General features: G+C 48.5%; 1 protein-coding gene and 1 pseudogene across 1 annotated transcript in view; both read left to right on the forward strand.

Annotated features, from left to right (window-relative positions):
• Positions 1 to 1,158: 1,158 nt before the first annotated feature.
• PRPF8 (pre-mRNA processing factor 8) overlaps positions 1,159 to 16,684 on the forward strand; it is a 36,861-nt gene continuing 21,335 nt past the window's right edge. The window contains 24 exon segments of the mRNA XM_060133221.1: positions 1,159 to 1,224; positions 1,418 to 1,528; positions 2,059 to 2,227; positions 5,038 to 5,202; positions 5,289 to 5,507; positions 5,655 to 5,867; positions 6,368 to 6,493; positions 6,589 to 6,694; positions 7,660 to 7,850; positions 7,981 to 8,100; positions 8,187 to 8,376; positions 8,510 to 8,629; positions 8,740 to 8,874; positions 9,222 to 9,351; positions 9,729 to 9,925; positions 10,054 to 10,260; positions 10,389 to 10,552; positions 10,692 to 10,818; positions 10,934 to 11,126; positions 11,403 to 11,590; positions 11,738 to 11,976; positions 12,201 to 12,347; positions 12,531 to 12,741; positions 12,938 to 13,054. Of these exon segments, the coding sequence (XP_059989204.1) occupies positions 1,429 to 1,528; positions 2,059 to 2,227; positions 5,038 to 5,202; positions 5,289 to 5,507; positions 5,655 to 5,867; positions 6,368 to 6,493; positions 6,589 to 6,694; positions 7,660 to 7,850; positions 7,981 to 8,100; positions 8,187 to 8,376; positions 8,510 to 8,629; positions 8,740 to 8,874; positions 9,222 to 9,351; positions 9,729 to 9,925; positions 10,054 to 10,260; positions 10,389 to 10,552; positions 10,692 to 10,818; positions 10,934 to 11,126; positions 11,403 to 11,590; positions 11,738 to 11,976; positions 12,201 to 12,347; positions 12,531 to 12,741; positions 12,938 to 13,054 (3,774 nt within the window). The 5' untranslated portion in view covers positions 1,159 to 1,224; positions 1,418 to 1,428.
• LOC132511416 (small ribosomal subunit protein uS8-like) lies at positions 13,573 to 13,949 on the forward strand (annotated as a pseudogene).

Below are 16,684 nucleotides of genomic sequence, written 5' to 3' on the forward strand. Positions count from 1 at the left end.
CTAAACTCTAACCCTAGTAGTTACCACTACCTGGGATTCCTTTTTCCTTCCTCTTTCTCTACCTCCTCAAATCCTTCATATCCCCCACCTCCATCACATCTTTAATAATGCTCGTCTCTCTTCTTTGAACTATATGAACCTCCACACCAGTCGGTATTTGCCTGGACTCTCCTTTGCATACTTCTCATTTTCTCTTTTGAGTCCCAAATTCCCAACTAGATGAAGAACCTGTATGGGTTACAAGTCCTCTGCATCCTCCATAATAAACTTGGTGTGAGTTCAAACAAACTTATCTGTTAAGTCAAAGTTGTTATCAGAAAATAGAGCAAGAGGCATGAAAATTAAAACAAGGAAGGCAGGAGATGGAGGGCAATTCAAGCAGCAAGACATAGACAGAGCCTGAGGGAGTCAAGAAGCATTTATAGGGTATTCATTATACACTTCATAGGGTAGTCGTTGCCAGAGAGAGAAAATAGGAATGGAGATGGAGGGGGAAAAACACCCGGCAAAGTTGTTCCCCAAGGCCTCTTTTACTTTGGTAGGTTCATTGACTAACTCCTCCTTGACATGATAGGCAGGGTTATATACCCTGGTCCCGAATTCCCATCACGGAACATTGTGAGAGCCTGGGTTCTCGTCTACCACTCAGTTTCCTGGGGAGCTCCTTGAGGTTGGCTTCCCCCTCCCACCCCCCGCCCCCGGCGCCCCCACCCCCTTCCCCTCTTCACCGCCCCACCCAACGCTTGATACAATAGTAGGCATTCAGTAACTGATTGTTGAATGAATGAATGAATGCATGAACAAAAGACTGACTGACTCGGAGTTAGTACTGCACCTCAAGTCTACATATATGAGACTAGACACAGAATAAGGTGCAAACTTCGACAAATTTAGTAAAACTCTGGAAGCCTGGGCTTCTGTCAGACGAACGCGAGCCGCTGCTGAGGCCCCAGAAACAGCTCCAGAAACGCGGAAGGCGGGGCTTCCACCCATTCCGACCACACCCCCTCGCGTCCAAATATTTCCGCCCGTGGATCCGCCCCCTCCGGCACGAATTGCAATTCTAACTGGTGAGCTCTCTAATCCGTCTGAACACACCGGCGCCTATTGGGTCAACTGCTGAAACCGGGTTGCGCACTTCCTGGCTTTGGCAACGCGGAGGGGACGTCGGCTTGCCGCCATTGCCCTGCAGGGAAGCGGCTGTCTGTGTGAAGGGCTGTAGGGGTACGTGGCGGGCTTCAAGGGCCGGGCTGCGGGAGGCGCGGTTGGGGTCGGGCTGAACGGCCGGAGGTATCGGGCCGGGCTGGACGCACTCTGAGCGAGGCGGGACTGCAGGCCGTGGGTTTCGACGTGTTCCTGCTGCCCCTCTTGCGGGCCCGGGCCCCGTCGTTAATTTTTTTCTTCCGCTGTTCCCCAGATTCTCCGGGTATGGCCGGAGTATTTCCTTACCGAGGGCCGGGTAACCCGGTGCCCGGCCCTCTAGCCCCGCTGCCAGACTACATGTCGGAGGAGAAGCTTCAGGAGAAAGGTGAAGAAAGCGTGCGGGAGCGGCGCCTGGGGGCGGGTGCGCGCGTGCGCGCAGCGGGTTTGGCCCCTTTCCCCGTTTCGGCAAGTGTCAAAACATTAGTGTTAAAAAAAAAAAAAATTAGTGTTAGTGCAATTATTGGCCCCCATTTGTTTTTTACATCTAATCAGGTCTCTAAAACCATCTACTTAAAAAAAGTAAAAGCGTCTATTATTTGCAGGCACTGATCCAGACAATGAGGATACAATAGCGATACAGACAAAACCCCTTCCCTTGCAGGGTTTAAGTTGCAATGAGGGAGATGGACAGTAAAAAAAAAAAAACTTTATGTTATGACAGAAATGGTAGGCAATGATAAATGTGATGAAGAAAAAAAAATAAAGCAGAGCGAGTAGACAAGAGAATTGTCAGGGAGTGCTTCTGCCCGGTGCCTGCCCTCTGTCATACATCCTGACAGGAGATTACCCTAGGGCAAGAGGCGGGGGTGGTTAGGGTAAGGGTGTGCCTTTCTTTAAACTGAGGTATCCTTGTAGCCCGAAAATGGCAGCAATTGCAGGCCAAGCGCTATGCGGAAAAGCGCAAGTTTGGATTTGTGGATGCTCAAAAGGAAGACATGCCTCCAGAACATGTCAGGAAGATCATTCGAGACCATGGAGACATGACCAACAGGAAGTTTCGCCATGACAAAAGGGTGTACTTGGGGTAAGGAACTTGCTGGAAGTATTTCATTTGGGGTTTGGCGCCTTTCCCTTCTCCCTGTCTCTTACATTTCAGTCCTGGATAGCTGCTCTATCGTTTTGGGACTTTAATGTTCTGTGACAGCTCATCTGAGTGGTTATCAAAGAAGGGAGAAAATAACTGGAATTTCGTCATAATTTCCAGATCTTCCAGTTTTGCTTTTTTTTTTTTTTTTGGTAAATTAATCTTTATTGGAGTGTAGTTGATTTACAACGTTGTGTTAGCTCCTCCTGTACAGCAAAGTGAATCAGTTATACATATATATATATATATATATATATCCACTCTTTTTTAGATTCTTTTCCCTGATAGGTCATTACAGAGTATTAAGTAGAGTTCCCTGTGCTGTATAGTAGGTCTTTTTTTTTTTTTTTTTTTTTGCGGTACGCAGGCCTCTCACCGTTGTGGCCTCTCCTGTTGCGGAGCACAGGCTCCGGACGTGCAGGCTCAGCGGCCATGGCTCACGGGCCCAGCCGCTCCGCGGCATTTGGGATCTTCCCGGACCGGGGCACGAACCCACGTCCCCTGCATCGGCAGGCGGACTCTCAACCACTGCGCCACCAGAGAAGCCCTTTTTTAATGTTTTTTAATTTATTTTGGTTGCACCAGATCTTAGTTGCGGCACGCGGGATCTTTAGTTGCAGCATGTGGACTTCTTCTTAGTTGCGGCATGCCTGTGGGATCTATTTCCCTGACCAGGGATCAAACCTGAGCCCCTGTGTTGGGAGCACGGTGTCTTACACACTGGACCAACAGGGGAGTCCCAACAGTAGGTTCTTATTAGTAATCTGTTTTATATATAGTAGTGTGTGTATGTCAATCCCAGTCTCCCAGTTTATCCCTCCCCCACTTCCTCTTTGGTAAGCATAAGTTTGTTTTCTACATCTGTGACTGTTTCTGTTTTGTAAATAAGTTCATTTGTACCACTATTTTTTAAGATTCTACATATAAGCGATACCATATGATATTTGTCTGACTTACTTCACTTAGTATGACAATCTCTAGGTCCATCCATGTTGCTGCAAGTGGCGTTATTTCATTCTTTTTTATGGCTGAGTAATATTCCATTGTATAGGTGTATCACATTTTCTTTATCCATTCATCTGCTGATGGACATTTAGGTTGTTTCCATGTCCTGGCTATTGTAAATAGTGCAACGGTGAGGATCAGGGTGCATGTATCTTTTAGAATTATGTTTTTTTCTGGATATACGCCCAGGAGTGGGATTGCGGGATTATATGGTAGCTCTATTTTTAGTTTTTTAAGGAACTTCCATACTGTTTTCCAAATTGGCTGTACCAATTTACGTTACCACCAACAGTGTAGGAGAGTTCTCAGTTGTGTTCTTTATTGCCCTGATTTTTTTTCCTGATCTGGGACTGGAGCTTTATTTTATTTTATTTTTTTATTTATTTATTTTTGGCTGTGTTGGGTCTTCGTTTCTGTGCGAGGGCTTTCTCTAGTTGTGGCAAGTGGGGGCCACTCTTCATCGCCGTGCGTGGGCCTCTCACTGTCGCGGCCTCTCTTGCTGCGGAGCACAGGCTCCAGACACGCAGGCTCAGTAGTTGTGGCTCACGGGCCCAGTTGCTGCGCGGCATGTGGGATCTTCCCGGACCGGGGCTCGAACCTGTGTCCGCTGCATTGGCGGACAGACTCTCAACCACTGCACCACCAGGGAAGCCCTGGAGCTTTTAATTTGTCCTGTTGATGCTTTGATAAGATGTTTCTATCTTTGAGTGGGTTAAAGCCCAGAGCAGGACACCTGTACATTCCTGTTTCCTGTAATTCCTAAGTGACCAGAATCTTCAGGTTCGGGGGTAGTTAACTCCTGAGGTCTTTGTACTCTTGTTTTTCTGTGTCCCCAAGGTGGATGAGTACAGCTACAAATGCCTTAGCAGATCCCTTTTCTATTTTTACACAAAAATGTTAGCCACTTGGGCTTCCCTGGTGGCGCAGTGGTTAAGAATCCGCCTGCCAGTTCAGGGGTCACAGGTTCGAGCCCTGGTCTGGGAAGATCCCACATGCCACAGAGGAGCTAAACCCGTGCACCACAACTACTGAGCCTGTGCTCTAGAGCCCGCGAGCCGCAACTGCTGAAGCCTGCGTGCCTAGAACCTGTGCTCTGCAACAAGAGAAGCCACCGCAATGAGAAGCCCGCGCACCTCAACAAAGAGTAGCCCCCGCTTGCTGCAACTAGAGAAAGGCCCCGCGCGGCAGTGAAGACCCATCACAGCCAAGAATAAAATAAATAAATAAATAAATTTATTTTTAAAAAAATGTTAGTCACTTAATGAACTGGTCTAAGACAGCTGTGGAAGTTTTGTTTCAAAAATATTTTTGAGATCTGTGCTGTGTGCCAGGGATATAGCAGTGAACAGGAAGTAATGGTCTTTGTGGAGCTTATAGCCTAGTGACATAATAGACAATGGTTAAAGTAAAGTGTGGTAAATATTTTATTATTTTTTATGGAAAGCTACAGAGAGAATAGACTGTGAGGTAGCCTAAAAGCTGTCTGTTAAGGGAACAGCTGTTGATTTAGAGGGACTGACACCCAGTATTGTGGGACAGTGATGTTTAAGAGGCAAAGTGGCACAGCTGGAGGTGGGGAGGCAGAGTTCCTGGTCACGGAGGGCCTGTGTACTAACTTTGGGGGTTTGGACTGTAAGACCAGTTTTCTGTGGAATGTGATACTGTGCTACCTTGTGGCTTCTCTGCACGGTACAGGTAGCAGAACACCTTGTCACTTCGAATCCTCTGTCTTCCTGTTGTTGCAGTGCCCTAAAGTACATGCCCCATGCAGTCCTCAAACTCCTGGAGAACATGCCTATGCCTTGGGAGCAGATTCGGGATGTGCCTGTGCTGTACCACATCACTGGAGCCATTTCCTTTGTCAATGAGATACCCTGGGTTATTGAACCTGTCTACATCTCCCAGTGGGGGTGAGAAGGGCTGGAACATGGTGTGTGGTGGTGGTGGTGGTGGAGGCAGTGGGTATAAACCGTTATGTGACATTGTCGACTTCCAGGTCAATGTGGATTATGATGCGTCGAGAAAAAAGAGACAGGAGGCATTTCAAGAGGATGCGTTTCCCCCCTTTTGATGATGAGGAGCCGCCTTTGGACTATGCTGACAACATCCTAGATGTTGAACCACTGGAGGCAATTCAGCTAGAGCTGGACCCTGAGGAAGATGCCCCGGTGTTGGACTGGTTCTATGACCACCAGCCATTGAGGGACAGCCGGAAGTGAGTGATGGTTGGAGTTACCACTCCTGTGAGGGTTTTGGAACTCTGAGTATTTTGGAACTTCAGAAGGGGTCCTGGGAGAGCAGTGGGTAGTATGGCTTGGCTAGCTAGCATACTTACCTGACATGGGCCTCTTTTTTTCCCTAGGTATGTGAATGGTTCCACTTACCAGCGCTGGCAGTTCACACTGCCTATGATGTCCACTCTCTACCGCCTGGCCAATCAGCTCCTGACAGACTTGGTAGATGACAATTACTTCTATCTGTTTGATCTGAAGGCCTTTTTTACCTCCAAGGCACTCAATATGGCCATTCCTGGAGGCCCCAAATTTGAGCCTCTTGTCCGAGACATCAACCTACAGTAAGTTGGAGAGAGTAGAGATTTTAGGCACCTTGGGTTAAATAAAATCTAATCTTTTTTTTAAAAAAATTATTTATTCATTCATTCATTGATTGGCTGCGTTGGGTCTTTGTTGCTGCACCAGGCTTTCTCTAGTTGAGATGAGCGGGGGCTACTTTTTGTTGCAGTGCCCAGGCTTCTCACTGCGGTGGCTTCTCTTGTTGCGGAGCACGGGCTCTAGGCTCACGGGCTTCAGTAGTTGCAGCCCACAGGCTGAGTAGTTGTGGCTTGTGGGCTCTAGAGGACAGGCCCAGTCGTTGTGGCGCACGGGCTTAGTTGTTCCACGGCGCGTGGGATTTTCCCGGACCAGGGCTCGAACCCGTGCCCCCTGCATTGGCAGGCGGATTCTTAACCACTGCAGCACCAGGGAAGCCCCATAAAATCTCATCTTGATCCTTGAGATCCCATTGTAGTTTCCAAACTGCCCAACTAGTCTGCTTATCTTTGATTTTGCACCCTAGGGATGAAGACTGGAATGAATTCAATGATATTAACAAGATCATTATCCGGCAGCCCATCCGCACTGAGTACAAGATTGCTTTTCCTTACTTGTACAACAACCTTCCACACCATGTCCACCTCACTTGGTGAGAGAGCTAGAACCCAGCTGGGGGAAAGGGGAGGTGGGCGTTTAGGTTGGGCCAGGGCAGGAGAACCTTGGCTGACTCTTCTTTCATTTTAGGTACCACACTCCTAATGTTGTGTTCATCAAAACTGAGGATCCTGATTTGCCAGCTTTCTACTTTGATCCTTTGATCAACCCAATTTCCCATAGGCACTCTGTCAAGGTGAGAGGAAGGGACGTTTGACATCAGCTCTTCAAGAGAGACTTCCTGTCCGGGCAGAAGCGTTACTAGATAAAAATTCAGCTAGAGGGAGACGTGTTTTCCATCCTTAAGTGTTCCCCTCTAGCTGTAAGCTAACGTGAGAGTTTGGCACTTGGCTCAGACCAAGTTATTGGTATAATCTTCTTTCTATGATTATCCATTTGGGTTTTATCATGTCTCCTCTGGGACTCTGTGTGGTCTTATTCTGGTCTGTTTCCATTGTGTTCTTTTTTTTTTTTTTTTAATCCTTTATTGAGCTGTAATTCACTACCACACAATTCACCTGTTTAAAGTGGATAATTCGGTGGTTTTTCGTTTATTCACAGACTTATGCAACCATCACCACGGTTAATTTTAGAACATTTTCATTGCCTCAGAGAGAAACCCTGCACCCATTAGTAGTCACTCTATTTCCCTTGAATCTTCCTTGCCTAGGTAACTGCTAATCTGCTTTTTGTCACTGTAGATTTGCCTGTTTTGGACACTTCATATAAATGGAATCATACAGTATGTGGTCTTTTGTGGCTGGGTCTTAACACTTAGCATAATGTCTTTGATGTTGATCCACGTTCCATTATGTTCTTAACATGAACAGATCTCCTTCCCCAAGCCCAGTTTTTGGAGCTTGGACAGAAGGTGATTGCAGTGTTCACCTCTTCCTGGTAATGGGGGGTCCCCTAGGAGACCTTCTGCTGGTGAGCCAGTTGGGATGTGAGGAGTGCTGCTTGCTTTCCTGGTTGGCCCTGCCTTGTTCTCTGCTCCCTTGGCCCCCTTTGCCCTGGCCCTTCAGGGATTCTCTTGTCAGGCAGCTCAGTTTCCATGGCAGATGTAGCCACTGTACTTGGCCCCAGAGAGTTTCCCTCTGATCCCAAGTGTCTGCCCAGATCAGCGGGAACTAAATAAACCCTCGGGGGTTCTTCTTTCAGAGTCAGGAACCATTGCCAGATGACGACGAGGAGTTTGAGCTTCCAGAGTTTGTGGAGCCCTTCTTGAAAGACACACCCCTCTATACAGACAATACAGCCAATGGCATTGCCCTGCTTTGGGCCCCACGGCCCTTCAACCTACGCTCTGGTCGCACCCGCCGGGCCCTAGACATTCCCCTTGTCAAGAACTGGTAAGGCTTCTACCTGGGGGGATAGTAGTGGATGTACAGGAGGAAAGACTCCAGCTGGGTGGGCGTACATCCTTTAGCAGAGCGGCTGGAAGGAGAGATGGGCCAGGCTCTGGTGGGCTTGTTTTTTCAGGTATCGGGAGCATTGTCCTGCTGGGCAGCCTGTGAAAGTGAGGGTCTCCTACCAGAAGCTGCTTAAGTACTATGTGCTGAATGCCCTGAAGCACCGGCCCCCTAAAGCGCAAAAGAAGAGGTGAGGTGCCCTAGGGCCCCTGCTCAGACTTTTTCCATTCCAGAGATGATCAGGAGTCTAGCTCTCACTCCTTATTCCCACCCCAGGTATCTGTTCCGTTCCTTCAAAGCCACCAAATTCTTTCAGTCTACAAAGCTGGACTGGGTGGAGGTGGGGCTACAGGTTTGCCGCCAGGGCTACAACATGCTCAACCTTCTCATTCACCGTAAAAATCTCAACTATCTGCACCTGGACTACAACTTCAACCTCAAGCCTGTCAAGACGCTCACCACCAAGGTACCTGCGTTGGACCTTAGGGGTCTCCTGGGCTGAGGGATAGACTGAGTTTGCTCTGGCCTCTAAGGAGGGCATACATCCAGTCCAGACTATTGCTGACAAATGTTGTTTCTGTCCTTGGCCTCTTTTCCAGGAACGAAAGAAATCTCGTTTTGGGAATGCTTTCCATCTGTGTCGAGAGGTTCTGCGTTTAACTAAGCTGGTGGTGGACAGTCATGTGCAGTATCGGTTGGGCAATGTGGATGCCTTCCAGGTGAGGCTAGGAATGCCCAGTCCTGGCTCCAGGTGGGGAAGCTGGGTGAAGCCTGGGCTGATCGTGGATCTGGCTCTAGCTTAAAGCCTGATGGGGCAATTGTGTTGCAGCTGGCAGATGGGTTGCAGTATATCTTTGCCCACGTGGGGCAGCTGACGGGCATGTACCGGTACAAATATAAGCTGATGCGGCAGATTCGCATGTGCAAGGACCTGAAGCATCTCATCTATTACCGCTTCAACACGGTAGGACCCTGCCCTCGGATATTCATGTTCTCAGATCCATCTTAATTTTTACATCGAGTCAGGACTCTTTCCAGGCACCTGTTTGGAGAGAGGCTCTGAGTGTTTCATTACTGCTCTCATCTTGTGAATCTCAACACTTCCCCTCAAAGCCCACTTTTGGGTCTAAATAGAGAATCTCAGTGACTGGTTTCTTCATTTACTCCATTTTAGATATGGAGGTCTCAGAGTTTTCCCATTTTTTCCCTTAACTGCCATACGTGTGCTCTTTGCCTCACCTCTGCCCAATTTTCTGTTGTTGTCTGAATGCATTGTTAACTTGTATTCTTGATTTCTGTTTGGAATCCTAGGGCCCTGTAGGGAAGGGCCCTGGCTGTGGTTTCTGGGCTGCTGGCTGGCGAGTCTGGCTGTTCTTCATGCGTGGCATCACCCCTTTGCTGGAGCGATGGCTGGGTAACCTCCTGGCCCGGCAGTTTGAAGGTAAGTGGTTTTCTCCGTGTCCAGCTTCTCCCATTATCACTTCAAGGGTAGATCACGTGTGTTCCTGTACTGTCCCTTGTCTTTGTTTGAGACTGAGAATCCCTTCCTGTTGGATTGCCTCTAAGACCCAGTCTCCAATGAGTCTGACCTCGTATTCTGGGTCTTGGGCTTCGCTTTGGGGCCTTGAGGCTATCGAGCATTTACAGGATGGAGATTCCTCAGAAGCGTAGTTCTGAATATCTGAGGTATCTTGTCTTGCATGTGCTGGGCTTTGTTTATACTTACTGATTTCACTGTAACCGTGGTAAGCAACGGCATGCAGGTAGAGACGCTTATTAGGAGCAACAAATCTTGCTTTTACTCACTTTCACTTCTAGGCCGACACTCAAAGGGGGTGGCAAAGACCGTAACAAAGCAGCGAGTGGAGTCACATTTTGACCTTGAGCTTCGGGCAGCTGTGATGCATGACATTCTGGACATGATGCCTGAGGGGATCAAACAGAACAAGGCCCGGACAATCCTGCAACACCTCAGTGAAGCCTGGCGCTGCTGGAAGGCCAATATTCCCTGGAAGGTGGGCATCTCCCCAACTCGGAGGAGGCATAGACATCATCTTCCTGCGCTCAGGATTACCACTTCTGGAATGTCTTAGGGGGGCATGTGGCTCACATCACTTTCTCATTGTGCCTTTTGCACTTTTAGGTCCCTGGTTTGCCAACACCTATAGAGAATATGATCCTTCGATACGTGAAGGCCAAGGCTGACTGGTGGACCAACACTGCACACTACAACCGAGAACGGATCCGCCGTGGGGCCACTGTAGACAAGACTGTTTGCAAAAAGAACCTGGGACGCCTCACTCGGCTCTACCTGAAGGCAGAACAAGAGCGGCAGCACAACTACCTAAAGGTTGGGCAGAGTAGGCTGGGCTTGGTGTGTGGGGGTAGGCAGGAGGGTGGACTGTGAAGTTGGGACCATACCTTGCCCTGGTGGGATTGGGCTATGGTGGGAAGCTAATTCTCATGTCCACTTTGCAGGACGGGCCTTACATCACAGCAGAAGAAGCGGTGGCAGTGTATACCACCACTGTGCATTGGCTGGAAAGCCGTAGGTTCTCACCCATCCCATTCCCCCCACTCTCCTACAAGCACGACACCAAGTTGCTCATCTTGGCCTTGGAGCGGCTCAAGGAAGCTTACAGGTGAGGAGTAGAGTAGACAGGCTCCTGTGGGGAGGTCATGGGGGAAGAATGGCATCATCGTCAGAGTCCACAGAAAGAAGGCCTTCTGGGGATGGCTTCCTCTTGGTTTTCCCTTTCACCTTTACTCTTGCCTTGTTAGTGTGAAGTCTCGGTTAAACCAGTCGCAGAGGGAGGAGCTAGGTCTGATCGAGCAAGCCTATGACAACCCCCACGAGGCATTGTCCCGCATCAAGCGTCACCTCCTCACACAGAGAGCCTTTAAAGAAGTGAGTCATACCCTCCACATTTTCCTTTGGCTTTGTGGTTCATTCACGGCACCCGGGTGGCAGGTTGCCTCAGGTGATTGGTGGGTTGGTGTGAGCCAGCTTCCTTGTCCCACAGGTGGGCATTGAGTTCATGGATCTCTATAGCCACCTGGTGCCAGTGTATGATGTGGAGCCACTGGAGAAGATAACTGATGCCTACCTGGACCAGTACCTGTGGTATGAAGCTGACAAGCGCCGCCTGTTCCCACCCTGGATCAAGCCTGCTGACACAGAACCACCTCCTCTGCTTGTTTACAAGTGGTGCCAAGGTAAAACTTTTCTGGGCTTGCCCTCGAGGAAGGGAGATGAATTAAGTTCTGTGTGAAATTTCTCATCCAGTCAGCATAATTAGTTTACTGTCTTGGTGCATGGTACCCAGGAAACGGTGTTGAGGTTATGTTGAGCACAGCTGACTCTCCTAGCAATACAGATGAATGAATAGAGTGGTTGTGTGATCAGGTTATGAATGGGATATAGCTCCTGTAGGCACTAGTTCTGAAACGGAATTTCTAACCTGCTGGAGACCTGTGTTTCCTACTCCTCAGGCATCAATAACCTGCAGGACGTGTGGGAGACAAGTGAGGGCGAGTGCAACGTCATGCTGGAGTCCCGATTTGAGAAGATGTATGAGAAGATAGATTTGACCCTGCTTAATCGGCTGCTGCGCCTCATCGTGGACCACAACATAGCTGACTACATGACAGCCAAGAACAATGTCGTCATCAACTACAAGGTGTGTCTTGGGGGCAGGGTGGCAAGGAATGGGGGAGGGGTGGTCGTCTGGCCCACTGAGTTGGGATTTGCTGTGGGGAGGGCAAAAGAGGATGGGCCCCGAGAAGCCTGGGACTTGGCCATGGTCAAGAGTTGTCTTTCTTTCTAGGACATGAACCACACGAATTCATATGGGATCATCAGAGGCCTGCAGTTTGCCTCATTCATCGTACAGTACTATGGCTTGGTTATGGATTTGCTTGTGTTGGGATTGCACCGGGCCAGTGAGATGGCTGGTCCCCCTCAGATGCCAAACGATTTTCTCAGTTTCCAAGACATAGCCACTGAGGCTGCCCACCCCATCCGTCTTTTCTGCAGATACATCGATCGTATCCATATTTTTTTCAGGTGAGGGCTTGCCTGGATTGTTATCCTTGCAGGGTGTTGAGGTACGTGCCCAGCTTCTGGAAGCAGCTCTTGTACCTTAGTTGACTTGCTGCTGGGTTGGGGCTCTAAAATGGGATGATCCTGTGAGTAGGGTGCAGGTTGGGGGTGGCCCCCGTCTGTGGAGCTGTAGGCCTCATGAGGTCGCAGTGTGCTTGGCCCTCAGCGTCGCACCTTGTCTGGTGTAGGTTCACGGCAGATGAGGCTCGGGACCTGATCCAGCGTTACCTGACAGAGCACCCTGACCCCAACAACGAAAACATCGTTGGCTATAATAACAAGAAATGCTGGCCCCGAGACGCCCGCATGCGCCTCATGAAGCATGATGTCAACTTGTGAGTCTAAGTTGGGGCCGTGGGAGCTGGAATCAACCTGAGGGACCCAGAGGACAACTAGAGGGAATTTATAAGGTGGTGTCCTGGGTGGGAGGGTGTACTCTGTTGGGATATCATCAGTCTGGCCTTTGAAGGGAAGTTCCTTCTAGGAGACTGATGTGACCCTATGTTCTCTGTGGGCAGGGGTCGGGCAGTATTCTGGGACATCAAGAACCGTCTGCCACGCTCAGTGACTACAGTTCAGTGGGAGAACAGCTTCGTGTCCGTGTACAGTAAGGACAACCCCAACCTGCTGTTCAATATGTGTGGTTTTGAGTGCCGCATCCTGCCTAAATGCCGCACCAGCTATGAGGAGTTCACCCACAAGGATGGGGTCTGGAACCTACAGAATGAGGTACAGCCTGGAGCGGGACCAGGGGGTAGTAGGAGTAGCATTACCATGCCTGTACATCCTGCGTAGGTGGGGGTGAGGTATACTGCGCGCCTTTTCATTGTCAGTCAGTTGAGCTCTGTTGGGAGGGTAGGGCTCAGTGGTGGTTCTTGTCCCTGTGGCAGTTCCAGAGATAGTTAACCTTGACCTTATGGTTTAGGTTACTAAGGAGCGAACAGCTCAGTGTTTCCTGCGTGTGGATGATGAGTCAATGCAGCGCTTCCACAACCGTGTGCGTCAAATTCTGATGGCCTCTGGCTCCACCACCTTCACCAAGGTACGTACAGCAGTAGTGTCCTTTGTCTGTCTCACATCCCTTTCAGCTCTTCCCTCCTTTGCTCTCCTTTTTTCCCAACTGTGTCCAGTGTACTAGTCTCCATGCTTTATGGTACAGCAGCTTAGAGTGTCAAATCACCTCACAGTTGTTTCCTGAGAATTCCCTGTAGGAAATCTATAGCCTACTTCTGTGTAGTTGTGATGATTCTAAGTTAAGGTCAGGGTAGAAATTGGATTTTTAAATTTGAACAAAAATCAGCATTTTTGCATTGTCCCCAGGCTTGTTATCCAGGTCATACAGTTCATCTTTTGACCCGTAACATAATGTGCATGTTAAAAAGCAAGTATAATGAGCTATATCTCAGTGTTTATTTCCCCTTCAGTTGTTTCCAAAGGCCCAGCCGAAGGCAGCTGGAATTGAAAAAGAGTAATCTGAGGATTTGTTAACTGTGTGTGCTTAAGTTTCTGCAAGGTTTAAAAAGTCGCCTTGCTCTTTTCTGCTGCCTTCCCGTTCCACTAATGGTGCACATGAATGTCCTAGCTGATACTCTGAAGGGCATCAGTAATGCCAAAAAGAGAGGGACGTGCTAGGTTGTTATTAGGTTGTGTTCCAAAGTCACTGTCCAGTTTCTAACTGTAATAATGAGGCAGGGTTACACTGGTGAATTTGAAATCATTGATGATCACAGAGCGGGCAAAACTGTGAATTTCACAGGCAAGTTAAACAAGTGATGTGATCAGCCCCAGATTTGCTGTGCAACTCAAAGATCTAGAGAAATAGCAGAATATTCTGCTCTTACCCTGTCAGTTTGGTTTCATGTACTGACAACTCAGCTGGCATTGTGGACCACAAAGAAGCAAGACATAAAAACACACAGGGAGTATTCTTTTTCTAGGAACGTTATATATACATAGAAATAAAATGCCTCAGTGGATTAAAAAAAAATCGCGTCATCCTGGTTTCTCTTAGGATAACTCTTAGTTGTAACATTTTCTCTCCTTCTGGCCTTCATATCCCTTTAAATATGCAGCATATAAAGAAGGTTTCCAATTTTTTAGTAATAGTTCTGTTAAGGATACTATATTTTGCGGTACACGGGCCTCTCACTATTGTGGCCTCTCCCGTTGCAGAGCACAGGCTCTGGACGCGCAGGCTCAGCGGCCATGGCTCACGGGCCCAGCCAGTCCGCGGCATGTGGAATATTCCTGGACCGGGGCACGAACCCGTGTCCCCTGCATCGGCAGGCGGACTCTCAACCACTGCGCCACCAGGGAAGCCCAAGGACACATATTTTTTATCTTAATATTCCTTACCTCAAGTCCCTCATGATACTTTTTTTTTTTTTTTTTTGAGCATAGTGCAGGGAAAAAGTGTTTTGTCTTTTTAGGTTGGTTTATATTGTCCAAGAGTCAGATAACAGGAATTGTGTAACTCATTCATTGCATTTGTGTTTGTTGATAGCCACTGTGTTCAAGGCGTTACACACACACTACATGTGACATACAGTCTCTGCCTTCCAAGAGCTCACTACCTAGTTGGAGAGCCAATGCATAGTCAAGAGAACTACAGTACAATGTGTTTATAGCTCTTGTGTTACTTGGGAATCTGTGAGAATTCTCAGGTTCATGACTGTAGCCCAGTCTGGGAGAGGAAGAGAGAAACACTTCCTGAAAGAAATAACATGTGAGAGGCAGGTGAGGGAGAGCATTCTTTCAGCCAGAGGTATGAAGAGGTAGCCAGCGTGGTACATGTGAGGCCATAAAAAGTTTGGGTTTACAGCAATAAAACTGTGGAGGAGACGGAGGCTGGGTAGGTAAGCAGAGCTAGATCATGGAGGGCATCGCCTGCCTTGTTAAGAATCCCATAAGAGTCCCAGGGGACTTCCCTGGCAGTCCAGTGGTTAAGACTCTGGGCTCCCAATTCAGGGGACACAGGTTCGATCCCTCATTGGGGAACTAAGATCCCACGTGCCGCATGGCGTGGCCAAAAATAAAATTCCATAAGGGTCTTGAGCATGGGAGTGACTTTTTCAGATTTCCGTTCCGTGTTAGGTGGTTCACTCGTGCAGCTGTGGGGAAGATGGATTCAGAAGAGGAGGAGGAAAGATGAGGTTTGGGGACTACTGCTGAAGTCCAGATAGAGATGATGAAAACCGTGAACGTACGCAGAGGGGAACAGATTGGATAAATAGTAGATACAGTCAGCAGAGCTTCATTTTGGTGAAATGCCAGAGGGAAAGGAAGTCAAAATAACATTCAGTTTGTGGCATGGGTGGCTAGGTGAATGTTGGTGCCATCAGCTGGAAGACTGCAGAAAGAAGAGCAGGTTTAGGAGAGAAGATAAATGAACTCAGTTTAGGATATGAGAAGTTTGACATTCCTGAGAACATCCAGATAGAGGTTCCAGCGGGCACTTATTTGTATCGTATTTCTTCAGTTCCAAAATACATATATGGGTGTGTGTATTTAGTGGTACCTCTTAGATTTGATGAAAAGCATTATGAGTTTGAAGCTCCAGGGAGAGAAATGAGATGAGAAAGTAAGAGCGACTAGGGGCAACTTAGAGGTTCCTATAGGATGTCCAAGTGGAGATAACTTTGGAATCTGAAGCTTAGGGAAGATGTCTGGGTTGCAAATATAGATTTAGGGGTCAATATGAAGGAGATGGTTGAAAACTCAAGAGTGAGCAAGATTATCTGGGGAAATTGTAAGGAGCGAGAAGAGCAGAGGGGTGAGTTTGGAACCGTAGGGAACACTGAGCAGCATGGCCAGACTGGGAGAGCGCCAGGCCATGGATGCCAAGCCTGTCAGGAATTGGGATGGGCACTTAACAGTGTCAGTTGCCTAAGTGTGTTTCAGTCAGATAAGGCCCGAAGTATCCATTGGATTTGGCAGTCAGGATGTCATGGATGACCTTAGCAAGAGCTGTTTCAGGAATATGGGGATAAATGCCAGATTGCAGTGGGTGAGGCTTTATGGGAAGTGAGGGAGTGGAGATGGCAAGGACTGTCAGTTTGCCAGAGCAGGAGGAGGAGGAGGAGGAGGGACATTAGACGCCACCTAGAGGGAGATAGAAGTCAAGGCAGGTATTTTAAAATGGGAGTGATGGGAGTATGTGTACAGTAAGGAGCCAGTAGCGGTTCAGAGTGCAGCAGAGAATCCTGGTAGGTGATGGAACGGTGTCTGCTCCGCAGGGATAGAGTAAAGGGAAAACAGAGGGAAGCATCCTCTGAACCTAGTAGAAAGAGGTCTGCATAGTTGTGGATATAGATAAGTTTAGTGGGAAGTTATAACAAACCTTGCATTTTTCAGCTTCACCTGGGCTGGAGTGAGGGGCAGGGGGTGCTGGACTTGAGCACAGTGGTGAGGGTGGGATTCGATTGTTGAAGAAACTGCACTGAGGGTTTTAAGAGAGTGAAGACAACTGAGAGTGAGTGTGGGCTCTTCCCAGAACTTCTCAGCTTCTCAAGCTCTCAGCAACGGGCTGGAGAAGGTGGATAGATTGTAGTGCTGATTTAGGACTAGGGTTTTGCCAGAGGGCTGTTGTGGAGTGGTAAGGGGCTGGATGCAGGGGAATCAAGGGTGCTAGCCCCTATTGGAATCCTGGATATTGGGAGGGAGAGAAGGAAGA

Source organism: Lagenorhynchus albirostris, chromosome 20 (genome assembly GCF_949774975.1).
Source record: "Lagenorhynchus albirostris chromosome 20, mLagAlb1.1, whole genome shotgun sequence".
Lineage (NCBI taxonomy): Eukaryota > Metazoa > Chordata > Mammalia > Artiodactyla > Delphinidae > Lagenorhynchus > Lagenorhynchus albirostris.